A 15,289-nucleotide genomic window follows, 5' to 3' on the forward strand; every position below is an offset into this window, starting at 1 on the left:
AGACTCTTAGCATCAGGAATTTTGTCTGGGAACTTCCAGATCTTTTCAAGGATGTGAGGTTGGAGCTTTATGACTCCATTCTTGATGTTTATTCCTAGGAAATCAACTTCATCGAGGATAAAGAAGATTTTCTTCTCACCTAGGATAATTCCATGCTGGACTATCAGCTTTGCTACCTTGTGGAGGTGCTTCATGTGTTCTTCTCTGTTTTTGGAGAAGACCAGGATGTCATCTATGTAGACGACGCAGAACTCCGCTACATGCTTGAAGATGTTGTCCATCTTTCTTTGAAAGATTGAGGGAGCTTGTTTGAGACCAAAAGGCATTACCAGCCACTCGTAATGACCTTGTGGTGTTCCAAATGCAGTGAGAGGGATACTCTCTGGATGCATCTTGACTTGCCAGAAACCCGACTTTGCATCGAATTTCGAAAAGACTTTAGCTCCTCTGAGCTGGTTGATCAGAACTCTGACTTGAGCGATCTGATATCCGTCTTTGACAGTCTTCTTATTGACATCTCTGTAGTCAATAACCATTCTAGCTTTTCCTCGTAGATTCTCTGCATGATTTCTCACGTAGAATGCTGGAGCATGATGAGGGCTAGTGGAAGGTTGAATTAATCTCTTTTTCAGGAGATCTTCAATATCACTTCTGAATTCTTTCTGATCTTCCTCTTTGTACTGAGGAATGGCTTTGACATGACAGATAGCATTCATGTCATGCAATCTCAATTCACAGACCACTGGGTCTTTTTCCCAAAACTTCTGAGGATTTGTATCCACATTCTGCTCGAGTAGTTTCTTGATTTTGTCAAGAGTGGGAGTTTGTTGAGACTCAAGCTTGATCTGAAAGTGCTTGAGGTTGTGCTCATGGATGAAACTAGCTTCTTCATCTTCACTAGCTTCTTCTTCTTCTTCTGAAGATTCTTCAACAAGCAGTTCTTCTTGTTGTTTGATTTGGAGTATGGGTTGAAATTTGGGTTTGTAGGGGGTAAGATCACCACTATTCTGTTGCGATCTCTGATACTGAGTAGTAAAACCGGGACCGGCCACACTGAATGCATGTGTGAGGCGGTCAGCCCAGAACACCCGTTCTCCTTTTCTGAAGCCTATCGCTTCTTCATCCTGAATGAATCGTTGTTGGAGAATAAAATCATTACCCAACAAGAAATCAGATCCTTGGCCTTCAGATTGCCAAACATTCTGGATGATAAATGTTCCTCCACCAATGGTGATATGAACATTTTTTGCTACTTTCTTCATGGTGAGATGGCTTCCATCGAATGTAACACCAGTAGCTGACTTTTTCTTGTCTTCTTTCCAGAGTTCTTCTGGAATTGCAAATCTCTTTGCAACAGTAAAACCTGATCCATTATCTACAAAAGCATGTAGATGATATTTCCTGTGATCAGGGAACTTGAGTCCGATCTCTATGTAGTTGCTGTATCTACTTGTAGAGACGACTTTCGATTGGTGAAGCTCATTTTCTTGAGCTTGTTCCGTTGGAATGAATGGTTTGCATTCTTCTGGAACATTTTCCTGAGTGGGTGATTTGTCATCATCATCCCAATCTGTAGGAGTTATCTTCTTGCTGTCTGGATTACTGAACCAGGGGGGAGGATCATATCTGACTTTGTAATCAAACTTGCCGGAAGGCTGGCCAAGTAGATCCCATGTATCAGTATCCGCAGCTATCTCTTGTCTTTCTAAGAGATGAACATTTTCTGGTGGTTTCACCAGTTCTTCTTTTGCTTCATTTTCTGGTATTTCAACCAGTTCAATATCTTCATCGATTGTTTCTTCACCGATGATTTCTTCCTTTATTTCTGAGGAAGATGGTTGATCCATAGTCGTTTCTTGGACTACAGTTGTTGCAACTTTTTTTGTTTGTTCCATGGTTTCCTGGAACAGAGTTTCAACTTCTTTCGCTTTTTTCTCAGCGAAATACTCTTCATATTCTTGCTCAACCCATTGGCTGACAAGACCATTCTTGGTTTTTCTTCTTGCTTCAGCTATGAAGCATTCTTTGTGATACGTCTTTTTAGACTCTTCACAGAACATAGGGAGACCATTCTTCTCGTGACATAAACAGTAGTCACAGACGAATGAACCAGGGTTCACCTGATAAGAAGACATGAAGGATTCTGTCTTGCTTTCTTCCCAGTTTTTGACTTTCAAAACGTTCATTTGTCTGGATTCGAAGTACTCTACTTCAGAATCTATCTCAGACTCTTCTGATGAACTTTCTTCTTCTTCAGACCAGGCAGAATAGACTGACCTGTCGTCATCTTCATCATCAGAATAGGCTATTTCGTAGCCTTTCATGTTTGCTACCTCTACTATTTGCTCATATTCTTCAAAGAGAGCTTTAGTAGATCTGTTACCCTTTTCCGGGCATTCATTGGCATAATGCCCTTCAGCTTTACACAACCAACATCTGCAAGCTTTCTTGCTAGGTTGTTTATGCTGCTGAGTATTCTTCTTTTTCTTGAAGAATTTCTTTTTTGGATCTTCATCCTGTTGCTTCTTGTAATTGGAGCTTTTCTTGAATCTCCAATTCTTTTTCTGATTACTTTTTTGAATCTTTTCGAGTAATATTTTTCTTTTTTCTTCTTTCTGTGGAATTTGGACTCATGACATCCCCAGTTTGTGGGCATATCCAGTATTCCGTAACAGAAATTTTCAACTCCTTTGAGTTGCTTCTTGGCCATCTTAGCTCTAAGATTGGCTTTGCATTGCTCCTTCAGTAGTTGCCGGATTCTGTCGGCAATTCTTCCAACTGAAAATCGTTCAATTGGTTTTTCAGCTATGCTTTCTCTCACAGCTGTTCTCCATGGTTCAGGGAGCTTTCTGTGCAACAGATTAACTAGATCAGTATTCTCTAGTTCACCAATTGTACAGTAATATTCCTGAAATTCATTCAGGTATTCCTCGAAATATCTCATGTCACAGATCTTGAGAGCATAGATATTCGACTTTGCCGTTTCTTTGGCTTTCTCACTCAGATTTGAGAGATCTCCACAGAATTGATCGTACAGGGATACTGCAAAATCATACGGAGACTTTGAATTTTTTATCTCTTCAAGCCAGTCTCTTCCTCTGGTAGTTTCCTTGAAAGATAGGTAGTACTTTTTTGCCACTCCAGTGAGAGTAGTTTCATAGTACACCTGCAAATCTGGTGCTTCAAATTTGCCAAGGGTCAGTGCAGAAGCCATCATCAGGCTATCTACCCATTGGTCAATGGTTTTTCTTTTGTCTAGACTCTTGTCTAGATTCAACCAGATGCCATAGTTCGTGATCGGAACTCTTGGCAGATTGTCCTCGGGGACGAATCTTTGAGAATTTCTTTCTCCTTTTTTACCTGTGGGGGCTTTCTGAACTGGGAGTTTCATTTCCCTTGTTTCTTTTTTTATGAAAGTTCTGGAGCTTCCTCCTTCTTCCATTTCAACATCTTGGTAAGGAAAGACTTTTCTTGTCTTTCTGCATTTGAATTCTTTCATTTCCTCGATTAGTTTTTCTAATCGTTCAGGACTTTCACTATTCTCAGCTTCTTTGTAAAGATCATAGAGCTTCTCAGCTCTGAGCATATGGACTGGTCTGCATAGATCAGCTTCCAGATCTTCTTCTGATATTGGTTCTTCAATGGTGGGTTTTGTACCACTGACACCGGCTTTGCTGTAGCTTCTTCTCAGAAGACTGCTGTTTATCCTGATGTTTTCAGGACAGACATCACTTTTCCTGTGATCTTCAAAGTTGAGGCTGATTTCTCCAGTGCGTCTACTCTCGTAGATCTTTGCTTTTGCTCTTTCCGGCAGCTTTTTTGGACCGGACAGTTTCCATTCAAGAGGAAAAGTTACTTCATTCCAAGCAACCTTGTGAATCTGCTGTGAATGGTTCTTCTGGTTGGTGAGGAATCCAGTAGTGAGACCAGGGATGTTGGAGATCCTTGTCTTTGGTTCCACTGTGGTGCTCATCAGTTTATAGTATACTCTGTATACTATTGCCAATTCTTGCATTTCTTCTTTCATTGAGATCCCGTCTGTCTTGACTCTCAGTCTGAGGCAGTGGGCTGCATCTTTCAAGCTGGTTGAAAAGTTGGGGAAGCAGTTGAAATATGCTACCTGGTTGCATAGTGATGCTTCTAGAGTCCCAAACAGACTAGCTTGGAAGTCTGTCAGTCTGTTGTCTTGCAGGACACATAGGACTGAACAGTTGATGCCTTCTCTTGCCAATAGTTTTATGCCGACTTGGACTGCTCCAATGTGCATAAATTGGTATTGCTTTGCTTGTGCTCTGGCAACTTCAGCAGGGGTGATCATCAAGAGATCTGTTTCTCCTGTTGTTGAGGGGGTTGTGAATTCAAGTATTTTGAAATGATGGCTGTCCATCAGGTCAAATGTTCCCCGTCGGTAGATCTGTTTGAAATCTAGCTTTGGGATTGAGGAGTTTTTTACCTCATGCTCGATTTCATTGTATTCAAATTCTTCAGAATTTAGGAGTTGAACTCCTTTCTTTTTTCCAAAGATGCTTAACATCTTCATTTCTCTTTTTTCTGTATTTCCCGGGTTTTCATACCGGATACTAGACTGACTAGTAGATGGTTCCAGAAAAATCATGTTAGGAACACGATTTGAGTCTGGTTTCTCTAATGGTTTGAACCCATTAATCTTCTTTTTTACTGTAGGCAATTTTTTGTCCTTCAGTATAGTTTCCAGCGTTTTTTGCTGTTCTTTGATTTTTCTACTGACACTTGTCAGTCTTTCTTCTTCCGTTTTTGGAAGATCTTTGATATAATCCAGTTTGTTTTCCAATCTTTCCAATTGGTGGATTATAGCAGGTATTGTTTCTAGTGTCGACTGACATCTAGATATTTCTAGTAACATCTTCTGATATTTCTCATCAGAGGATTTTAGTAGAGAATTTATTTTCTCTAATAACAATTCTGACATTGTCCCCATTAAGGAGGAGTTCTCCTTTGAGCCTTTTACAAGCTCTGATACCAGTGAGGTGCGGATCTAACCAATGCTCAAATAATTCAGAGGTTTTTGTTCCTCTTCCAGAACATATAGGAGATTTTCTATCTCTTCTTCTATTTTATAGATTCTAGTCTGAAGTCTATAAATAATATCCCAGTAATTGGGAGATTCTCTATCAAGGCTGTCCCGATAGGTTTTTAATTTTCTCAGTTTTTCTCTCTCTTTCTGCAGTTCTTTAGTAGTATGTTTGCATATAGCAACAAGCTCAAGTCTGTCTACAATTGAAATTATGAATAGTAAATTGTACTGTTTACCTTTCGAATTAGAGGATGACTGTCAGCTTCATACATATATTCAAATGAAACAAACTCTGATGGGCCCACCACGTTTCTAAAACAACATATATAGATTTATGAAAGAGACATATGCAGATGCAGACTCTAACAGACCAAAACAACAAAGGGGTACTAATGGTAGAGATTTTGAAAAGACGGGTAGGTAGGAAAGAAAGTGAGAAAAAGTTGTGTAAGAGAACAAAAATAATACACTGGGGTGTATGAGAAGTATTTTCCCAAATTTGGGGTGTATGAGCATTAACCCGAATTTAAATGATGAATTCCTTCGTTTTTTTCCACAGAGAAATTTAAAATTTCCAGTCTGATAATGCCAAACGAGGGAATTAGGTTGTAGGAATTATGAAATCCTCACTTTCAATTAAATTCCATCATATTTTCCCTCATCCAAACACACTCTAAAGGAATTGCCGTCATCGATTGGGTATTGCACTTCCTTGAAGATATTGGACGCGTCTGAAACTCCCATTGAAGAATTGCCTTCATCAATTGGGGATCTCACGTCCTTGCAGTTTTTGGACGTTTCTAAAACTTCCATCAGAGAACTGCCTTCTTCAATCGGGAATCTCACGTCCTTGAACGCATTGAACGCTTCTGAAACTCTGATTGAAGAATTGCCCCTGTCAATTGGAAATCTCAATCGCCTTCAAGAATTGCAACTAAAAGGATGTGCAAACCTTACAAATGTGCCGCACGGTGTTTACGGAGGGCTGCAGCATCTAGGATGGCTAGACCTCTCTTGGTGCCCAAAGCTGGTTACATTTCCAGGTAGGGGGAGAGCTTTGGTTTCATCAACTGCAGAATCTCTTCCTTCGATGCCTCCATCTAATTCAAACAATGGGCATGATGACCCTGGTTCATTATTGTTTCCCCAGCTTCAGTGGCTTGAATTTGAAGGATGCCAATTATCAGTGGTCTCTGATTTCCTAACGAATCTTGACTGTGCATCCACATTACGGAGTCTTAATCTATCAGGAAGCAGTTTTGATAGTCTTCCGGCATGCATCACCAAATTTCATGAGTTGTATGAACTTCCACCAAATATACTAGAAATAAAGCTGGATGATTGCGTATCGTTGGAAAGATTTTCAAAATTGTCAAATATACTGGAACAGAAAGACACTCTGGGATGTCTTTACGATAGCGAGATGCACTTGTCTAATTGCAATAGACTGATGGATAATCTTGGCATGGACGTGGTGTCGAAGATGGCAAAAGCATTACCGTATCAGGTTTTCCATCTCTCTCTCCACACACATAATCTTTCTTTTCTTTTTTACAAGTTTGACTACTGATAGTTAACACAACCATATATATGCATCTTGCAGCTAGTGCGTGCCGGCTTAGATCAGCATGTGAAGTTCTGGAATCTTATTCTTCCAAACCTCCAGGAAATTGAAGTTCCAAATTGGTTTGATGGGGGTGAGGTGGACACAAGTGTGCTTCCTGGTCATGACCCTGAGTATGATATATGTGAAATTTTGATAAAAATCCCCAGGAATCTGAAGGCTGAGAGAATAGGATTGGTTGTCTGTGTTGTTTTTGAACTTCCCCAAGATTTTTTATTTGATGATAATCGTTGTTCAGTGAGGGTTGTGATTGATAAAAAGAATTATTACTCTAGTCGCAACTACATTGAATTAAAAGCGACAGAGTCATCAGCTTATGATAATGTATGTGTGTGTCTGACATGTATTGCTTTCAAGGAGCTAGAGGTGGTGGATCCTGTGGTTCGAGTATGTTTTAAGGGCAGCGATGGATTGCTCCTAAAGAGTTTTGGGGTCCACCTGGCTAATATGAAAGAGGATCATGGAAGTGGTGAAGACTTGGAACGAGAAAGATATAGGCAGAGCAATGCTAGCATTTCTGATCAGGTGGCTTTGCACGCAGAAGGGGCAGCTGTAGCATCATTAGTATCAGATGACAGCAATTACGGGGAAGTACACGATGATCATCACAATGGGGAACAAGAACAAGAACGAGAACAGGAACCTCGTCTACCAACAGAAAGATTTGAAGACTTGCAAGGCAGAGCAATGTTACGATTTTTGAGGTGCTTTGGAATTACCTGCTTGTGATTTTGGTCACGCACAAGGTTCAGCTAGCTCTAGTATAATCACCATCAAGTACCGATTGAGGCCTTGAAGTACACTATGATTGATCATTAATACTTGGATTTCAGGTATTAATATTCCATGCACATAAACTTGTAATCTGTTGTGATAATTTTTCACTGACCTGCTTTTTCTGCACTCTCTTATTTAGAAGAAGATTTTCGTTTGCCAAAGTTGATCCCAAAAGATGGCAATTGATGGTGAGAGGGGCAGAGGCACCAATTAATCTGTACTCATGTAATGGTCAAATCTCGATCAATCCACACGAACAAGGCTGGGTTTGTTCTTCAATTTCAATTTGTGTTTGCTCATTGGTTGTCTGGCGTTTTACTTATTTTTAATTTTTATCTCTGGGCTTTTAATTGGTATTGTTTGCTGGCTTTTAGTGCGCTCTGTTTGTTACAAGTGAGAGTGATATAATGATATATATCTTTAAACACTGGACTCATATCTGACATTATTAAACTCAGATGATTTGTATAACATATAATTTTGATATCACTAACTAAAGTAGGGAAACTACCTAAAATACCACTTCAAAATAATGTCCAGCAAAGGCACTTTAGAAATTCCTAAGGCACTTTAGAATGTGTGAATGGGCACTTCACCCGTATGAAAAAATAATGTCCAGCAAACATTCGTAACAGATTTGGAACATGATTCTTTTATTAAGGACAGTTTGAAGTGTGCACATTTCATACATTAGACTTTGAAAAAAAGTAGAAACATGCAATGGGGGGAAGCTCTTACGGAAGCAGCAAATTTGTCACCATGATTTCCAATTGCATTTTTATAATTTTTTTTTTGGTTTACTTTTCTCGCATATATCTGTCCGTTTTTGCTTATTAGTTGATTTATTCATAGTGTAGCTTATATTTCTGAGTTGTATTGATAAAGATTGGGAAAACTCTGGTAATATAGGATTGAAGATGTTGAAATATGAAGATTGAGAACCAAAAATGAATGAATTTTTTTGAGTATGAATGGATTGAGAATTGCAACTTACTTGTTTATGAGTGCAAATTCAATTGTCTTACTCACTAATTGACTTGCTAACAGTCCTAATAGATTTATCAGTTATTACAACTTGTAGTGTAACCATAGTTACTGACAACTAATTATAGACAGTAAGTCTAGTCATAGTTAAGCGTCCTATACTTTAACTCCCCCGCCCTTTCTAACCTGGTTGGCAATAAGAGAATGGAACTCAGAGCAGGGCAAGCCCTTAGTAAAGACATCTGCAAGGTGCTCTGCACTGGAAAGATGGGAATTAATTTCTATAGCTCATTTTGTGATATTTCTAACCTGCTTCCAAGTGCCTTGTGCTGCACTTAAGCATAGCCTGCTTTCATTCTGATTATGAGAAGCTAGAGATCAGGAAATTGGAGTGGTAGAAAGGGGATCTCTTTCCTTGGATCTCCCAAGGCACATGAGGATTATTGAAAATTTAACCTCTGTGGCTTTGTTTGCATAAGTAATACTGATTAGCCTCTTTACACGCATTCACGCGCGCAGCATAGTTTCGCACTCAACAGTACTTGAATAAGCATAATTGCTAGGTTGAGTCTTTTGAAAAAGATGACTGTGTTATGAACCAGGATTAAGACAGAGTTGACATGAGACGGTAATGGATGGACGATGGTTATTAAAACCAATGAACCATGATTATTGAAACCAACTTTTATTCTTGAAGCTGCCATTATAGGGTCCTGCCATTGTCTGAATCATCAGCGATTGTGCCTCTATTATAAAAGTTGCCATCACCATACTAATTTCTGCCTCTCTCTTCAATTTTGAGGATTTTTAGTTGTGTGGCTATCATTGCAGTTGTAATGTTAACGAAAGGAGATATTCTTGGCAGTCTCTGCAGACAGAGGAGAAAGCTGCAATGTTGTGATCAACTGTTTTGATAGTGTATTCATCAGTGATATAATTCTAGTACTCTGATCCTTTGCAGAATTCGAATTAATTCTATAGGATTCACCGAAGATCCATATTAGTCTCTTCCTAATTATTAAATGGAACTGACTGCATATATATTTCAGCTTAAGACTGCATATGGAATTCTTTTTGGTATTAAATACCAGTCAGTTTTCGTTGTTGTGTATTTGTGACAAGACAAGCTTGGCATCTATTGCGAAGCTTAACAAAAGTGTGTCAATTGATTTAAGATCTGTTGATTCATGTTGTGAACTTGTGATTAGCCTTATTTTCTTTTCCAATATTTGGTAGGATTAGGGAAGTTGTCACAAAAAATTATTAAGAAATTCATAATTACTGCAAATAAACATGACAGAAATGAGTAATGAAGGCAAGAATATCATACGAAGACGGCTAGCTAGGGTTAGAGAGCGCGCGTTGCTCTAATCTTGAATCGTGTTGGATCTTTATTATAGTAACGGATTGAATGGGAAATTTTTTGACATTTTTAAACCATGTAGATGGCCATAATAAATCAATAATTCTCAAAACAAGTTAATGCTATTGTATAAAAAAAGTATTGTCTGATAATAAAAATTAGAGCTCATAAATTGGATCACTTCGCTAGTTTAGATCATGAAATTGATCTCTCTTTAGTTGAGGCTCTTCGCTTCCTACAAGATGTCACCCCAACACCTCCCAATCTGCCCATTATTTACTTCTAATTAATTGTTTTAAAAATAGCATTTAACAGAATCAAACGCCACACCATCTGCATAACAACATAGCATGGGGTTTGAAATGAGTTTAAATAGACCTATATCTCCTCTCCAAGTCACTCTATCTCCTCTCCTCAATAATCTGCTCTCATCTCTCAACCTTATTCAGGTATTACACTTTAATTTCTCTTCTATAATGAAATTTTTTGACGAAATTAGAATGTAATTTAGGTTAGAATTTGGTATTTCTAGATTTCTTGATGTAAGCAATCAAATCTATTGATTTCTAGAAAAAGATATTGAATTTATATTAATAATACCCAAATACCCAATTGCTCATGATAGTAGCAATTTCTTTATTGTGTTGATTGTTTGAGAGTTGAGTTTATTATACTTTTGATTGGGTGTTTTTTAGCTTTTGAGTAAGTTAAATTTGTTTTCCCTTGTGGTGGGGAGGGGTGTGGTGGGGAGGGATGTGGTGGCCTGGTGGGGTGCTCGGGTGTGGTCCTTGTATATTTGAGTTTGACTTAAGTTTGTAATTTATACATGGCCAGCAACTTAAGATCGGTTGTTTTCATGTTTTCTTTTTTCTAGGTTTTGTTTTTAATGATAGATCAACCTCAAAATCCTAAACCACAAAAAGTTCAGAAGAAAGTAAATTCATATTTTCTAAAAAAATGATGTTGTTATGGGTGATATTCCAAGTTCGGTTGTGTTCTGAACCTTCTTGTTTCAATTTTCTATTGTTAGATTTGGGTGACAAAATGCATCTTGTGGATGATATTTTGACAAGTGTTATGCAATTGAGATATTCCATCAAAACAAAGTAAACTCTGCCAAATTTTTGACAATAATTTTTCTTCCCATCATAAAGTAAATTTAGCACACCTCAAATTTAATTCTTGGTTCCGTGCCTGGCCAAAATTCACAAAAGATCGTACGCTCCTACCTAGCTTCTACCACACTACATGTGAAATTATTTAGAGAATGATATCCTTCATGGGTTGACAACTTGCCACCCATAGAACTGCTGCTTCTCTCCAATAAGAATGCAAGTTTTCGTGGTGAAGGAAGAGCGTCCGCATCGTTACCTAGCATGAAAAGAACTTCAGACATGGTTGGCCGGTCAGCTGGATACTCTTGCAGGCACAAGAAGGCAATCTGAATACATTTCAGAACTTCATTGACGGGGTATGATTCACCAATGGACGAATCAACTATTTGCAAGACCTTACCTTCACTCCACAAGTTCCAAACCTAAAAATAATTTACGTTGAGTAATTAATTAGTGACGATCATTAGGGGGATAAACCTGTTTGCTATCAGAAAAGTATGCTCACATGCCCAACTAAATTTGAGTAAGGATGTTCCTCATGGTAAAAGCCATTATTCTTTCTTCCGGTAATGATTTCTATTAGTAAAACGCCATAGCTATATACATCTGACTTCACCGAAAACCTTCCTTGCATTGCATACTCTGGTGACATATAACCACTGCACAAACGTAAACAAATAGTTGATTATCAAGCTTCTTTCACCAAACAGGAAATTAGCATTTGGATTGTGCAGTATACTGGCAAGCATTATCAAGTCTATATCATCTCACTTGAAGAAATTCACTTACTATGTTCCAACCACACGCTTTGTATTTGCTTCATTTTGATCTCCCTTAAAAATTCTAGCCATACCAAAATCTGCAATTTTGGGGTTCATAGAAGCATCTAGTAGAACATTGCTGGCCTTTAGATCTCGGTGGATAATTCTTAATCTTGAATCTTGGTGAAGATATATAATTCCTCTAGTGATTCCATGGATAATCTCAAAGCGTTTTGTCCAATCTAAAAGTGCTTTGTTGGTTTCGTCTGCAAAGATTAGGCAATTCAGATTAAATTCATGGTTGCTTTGTTTCAAGTGAGAATTTAAGAAATAAAAAGCAAAAAAGAACACATACTAAAAATAAAAAAGTCGAGGCCTTTGTTTGGTAAGTACTCATAGATTAGCATCTTCTCTTCATCTTGAACGCAACAACCTAATATCCTCACAAGGTTGCGATGTTGGAGTTTCGCAATCAACAAAACCTCATTTTTAAACTCTTCAATTCCTTGACCCGAGGTCTTCGATAATCTTTTCACTGCTATTTCCTTTCCATTAAAAAGTACACCCTGCAATAATAATTCATGTTTGACTTATAGAATACTTCAGTAAATTATGAATGTATTACACATTCAGTTCGCTTACACAAAAATATCATATATCCTCATCAAAATGTACTACAATACATGATATAGATAGATGTATATCAACACAAAATTCTGATTTATGATTTGAGAAATTATCTGAGCGAAAAATGTAGTACCTTATAGACGGAGCCAAAACCGCCTGTTCCAAGCTTGTTTGCAAGAGAGAAGTTGTCTGTGGCTGCTGCTATGGTTGTTAGGTCAAAGAATGGCAAATCTGAGCTTATGCTACTTTCAGCAGGTTCCATTCCACCAGTAGATTCGTTGAAGAAGCTAAATGAATATTCATCTCGTCTTCTTTTACCTATCAAATATTTCATTTAGAGCTGGGTGAAATATAATTGTGCTATATATAGAACAAACAGTAAATAACTGAATAATGAATCACTTTTCATGAAATCAAAAAGGGATAGGACCATGAAAAATATGCATCTCAAAAATGAGTGACATGATTACCTTTTCTCTTCATCCTCAGTAACCAATAGACAAGGAAAACTAGTAGAAATAGCGCTAAAACAGATACTAGTGAAATTGCCAGCTTTTCCTTCTTGCTAAGAGAATCATTTGACTTCTTTGCATATTGAGCTACAAAGAAAATAAAAATAAAAATAAAGAACACTATGAACTTAATAAGAAAGATTAGTGAATTAAATAATAAAACGAGGAACATACCAAAGACGGTTGCATCCACTCGTACATATAAATTTTGACCATTACTGGGCTGCACCCTCGTGTCCATCAATTCCCCATACCATGTCACACATCCAGTTTTGTCGCTGCTACTGTATGCAACGCAAGAACAATTTTTCAAGCATTCTTGCTTGCACGCTTTCATACTCATATTCATATTAACAAGTGCCCTAGACAAGTCTGGTATTTTCATACTTTCCAGATTCACAAATTTTTCCCCATTTCGGCATGTAGATACTCCTTTTTTCTTTACACACCCATCTGTCCCATCTCTCGAGTACCAATCAGTTGGCGACTTGGGTTCAAACCCCGGAAGGCAGATGCAATCTATAGTATTAGTAACATAGGGATCGCAGTTACCATTTGGACCACATTGTCCATAAAAATCGCAACGCTCTATCGGAGCAGACCATAATTCTGTCCATTTTTGTGCTCGATCATTCCACGTGAACCGTCGAAATGTTCCTGATTCATCTAACACAGTCCTTGAGAAATTTGACTGATTGTTCTTAGCTGATGACATAATGGATACCTCATCTGCATTGTTCACTAAAATTGTTACAGTACAACATGACTGGCCAACCCAAGATGCCACTTCATCCCGCCACCATGGAGCTCCATCCTTGTACAAAATCATCTGTGGAAATCCACTAGGGTCAAGCCGACATGAACAGCTCCCAGTTCCTGGGTCATCTTTCGATTTCCAAGATGTTAAGAACCTGTTCAGCCCAGACCGCCTGTCCAAACCAATTTTCATAAGTGGAAGCATTGTATCAGTGGGATAATCAAACCCTTGCCATATAACCTTTTGACTATCCTCATTCTCGAGCAAGACAAGATTTCCTGTATCCAGAAGCTTGGCAATTGAATTGTTTGGAGAAGAGAGAGTGACATTAGCAGACCAAAGAGGGAAACTTCGGTTATTTCCATAGATGACTAGGCCTCCATCTCCATTTATGGATAGCACTCCAGAGGTATCAGGGACAGGGTTATCTCTGTTTGCAACCCACACAACAGTTTGGTTAGAAATTTGGTTATACCATACTCCAACGTAACGGTTGCTAGAATTGCCTGCACTGAAAAATCCAAGTGCAAAGATTTCCCTGCCGGAGACTAACACATCACCGTCTTTGATGGCTTGATTTAGAGTAAAGGTATCAAGGCAAAAGCAAGAGGGAAGAAGAACAAACGAGATAAGCAATATTTTGTCAAACCACATGGTAGTAAAATTCTTGGTTATGAGGAATGAGATTGCCCAATAAAAGAACAAATTAACGTACATACAAGATCTTCTTATTTGGAATACTGTTCTGTTCTTGAGTGGTTGGCTCTCCTTATTTGACTTTCTGTTCTTGTGCAGCTGAGACAATTGCATCTCCTTCTGTTAGGAGTATAACCCCAGTACAGCAGAACAAAGATGAAATTGAAAGAGGAAATAAGCAAAAACAGATAGGAATTTTCATAGATAGCTGTTGATCGTTTACATCCTGATATATATATATCTCATACTGCTCACACAGAAGGCAACACGTGTCAGCCATGAAACTGAGATAAGCAATTAAACTTAATGATACCTGATTAACCCTAACAACTAATTAACAGACATAACAGATAATTTAAAAGAGTCGGGCTATTATGGATCAGTTTCATAATTAACATTCCATCCCTCCTAAACAAAGCTTGACTTCAAGCTTGAAAGTCAGGAAAGCGCTGCAGTAGGTCTTCAGCCTCCTCCCAGGTGGCTTCCTCCACTGATGACCCTAACCACTGAACAAGCCATCTAGTCACAGCTGCATTGTTTTGTTTAAACATCCTCCTCTCTAATACCTTTGCCGGATACCATCTTGGATTATGAGGGTCAACATTAGGAGGTAGGTGCACTACTACAAAATGGACTATAGGACACCAATTTTGGGCACTATTCTGAAGTGGTGTGTATGTTGAATAGTTTTGCACCGTGCAATTTGATCGGTGAGTTAATATGGAGATGCCACCAACATTCGGTGGCCCAATGCTCATATTTGATTAAATTATTCATAATTGGATCGCTGGGGATTGGTTGGTTACAAATATTTACGGATTTTGCCCCCAAATTACATCTCTTGTTCAGCAAAAGCATGGGTCTTCGTCTTTGGTCAGATGAAAAGAATGGGTGATGGCAGGAAAACCAAAATCTGTTCCAAAATTATACTTTGTTTATTGTATTTGAAAGTTGAAACCCACCCAATATCGATCACAATACGCACTCTGGATCACTTTACCAAAATATGACCTAGCTCTC

General features: G+C 38.3%; 1 protein-coding gene and 1 non-coding gene across 6 annotated transcripts in view; one reads left to right on the forward strand and one right to left on the reverse strand.

Moving 5' to 3' along the window:
- The window catches only part of LOC112196886, a 28,695-nt gene extending 21,400 nt beyond the window's left edge, over nt 1-7,295 (forward strand). Inside the window, exons 14-15 of the transcript XR_005810522.1 lie at nt 5,733-6,560; nt 6,657-7,295. This is a non-coding gene — a transcript (disease resistance protein RPV1). The remainder of the gene's footprint in view (nt 1-5,732; nt 6,561-6,656) is intronic.
- Nucleotides 7,296-10,908: 3,613 nt separating this feature from the next.
- LOC112196876 (G-type lectin S-receptor-like serine/threonine-protein kinase RKS1) lies at nt 10,909-14,469 on the reverse strand. Of its 5 annotated transcripts, none has more exons than XM_024337339.2 (8): nt 14,293-14,469; nt 12,991-14,145; nt 12,775-12,903; nt 12,438-12,622; nt 12,033-12,243; nt 11,706-11,943; nt 11,422-11,575; nt 10,909-11,338 (listed from the first exon to the last, which is right to left on the reverse strand). In XM_024337339.2, the coding sequence occupies exons 1-8, from the start codon at nt 14,381-14,383 to the stop codon at nt 11,027-11,029; spliced, it is 2,475 nt and encodes an 824-aa protein (XP_024193107.1). In that variant the 5' UTR covers nt 14,384-14,469; the 3' UTR covers nt 10,909-11,026. The 5 variants fall into 5 exon arrangements, with proteins under 5 accessions (XP_024193107.1, XP_024193108.1, XP_040375248.1 ...); XM_024337340.2 differs by having other exon boundaries at nt 12,991-14,003; nt 14,289-14,469; XM_040519314.1 differs by having other exon boundaries at nt 12,991-14,003; nt 14,293-14,431.
- Between the last annotated feature and the right edge of the window lie 820 nt (nt 14,470-15,289).

Source organism: Rosa chinensis, chromosome 4, assembly GCF_002994745.2.
Source record: "Rosa chinensis cultivar Old Blush chromosome 4, RchiOBHm-V2, whole genome shotgun sequence".
NCBI classification, from domain to species: Eukaryota; Viridiplantae; Streptophyta; class Magnoliopsida; order Rosales; family Rosaceae; genus Rosa; species Rosa chinensis.

Bases quoted from the DNA above. Each gene is read 5' to 3' on its own strand.
- LOC112196876 (XM_024337338.2), bottom strand. From the start codon at position 14,383: ATGCAATTGTCTCAGCTGCACAAGAACAGAAAGTCAAATAAGGAGAGC. The intron at 12,623-12,774 runs GTAATCATGTCA...AATATTTGATAG, and splicing joins ACTGAGGATGAAGAGAAAAG to GTAAAAGAAGACGAGATGAA. The intron at 12,244-12,437 runs GTACTACATTTT...TTATTATTGCAG, and splicing joins GTTTTGGCTCCGTCTATAAG to GGTGTACTTTTTAATGGAAA.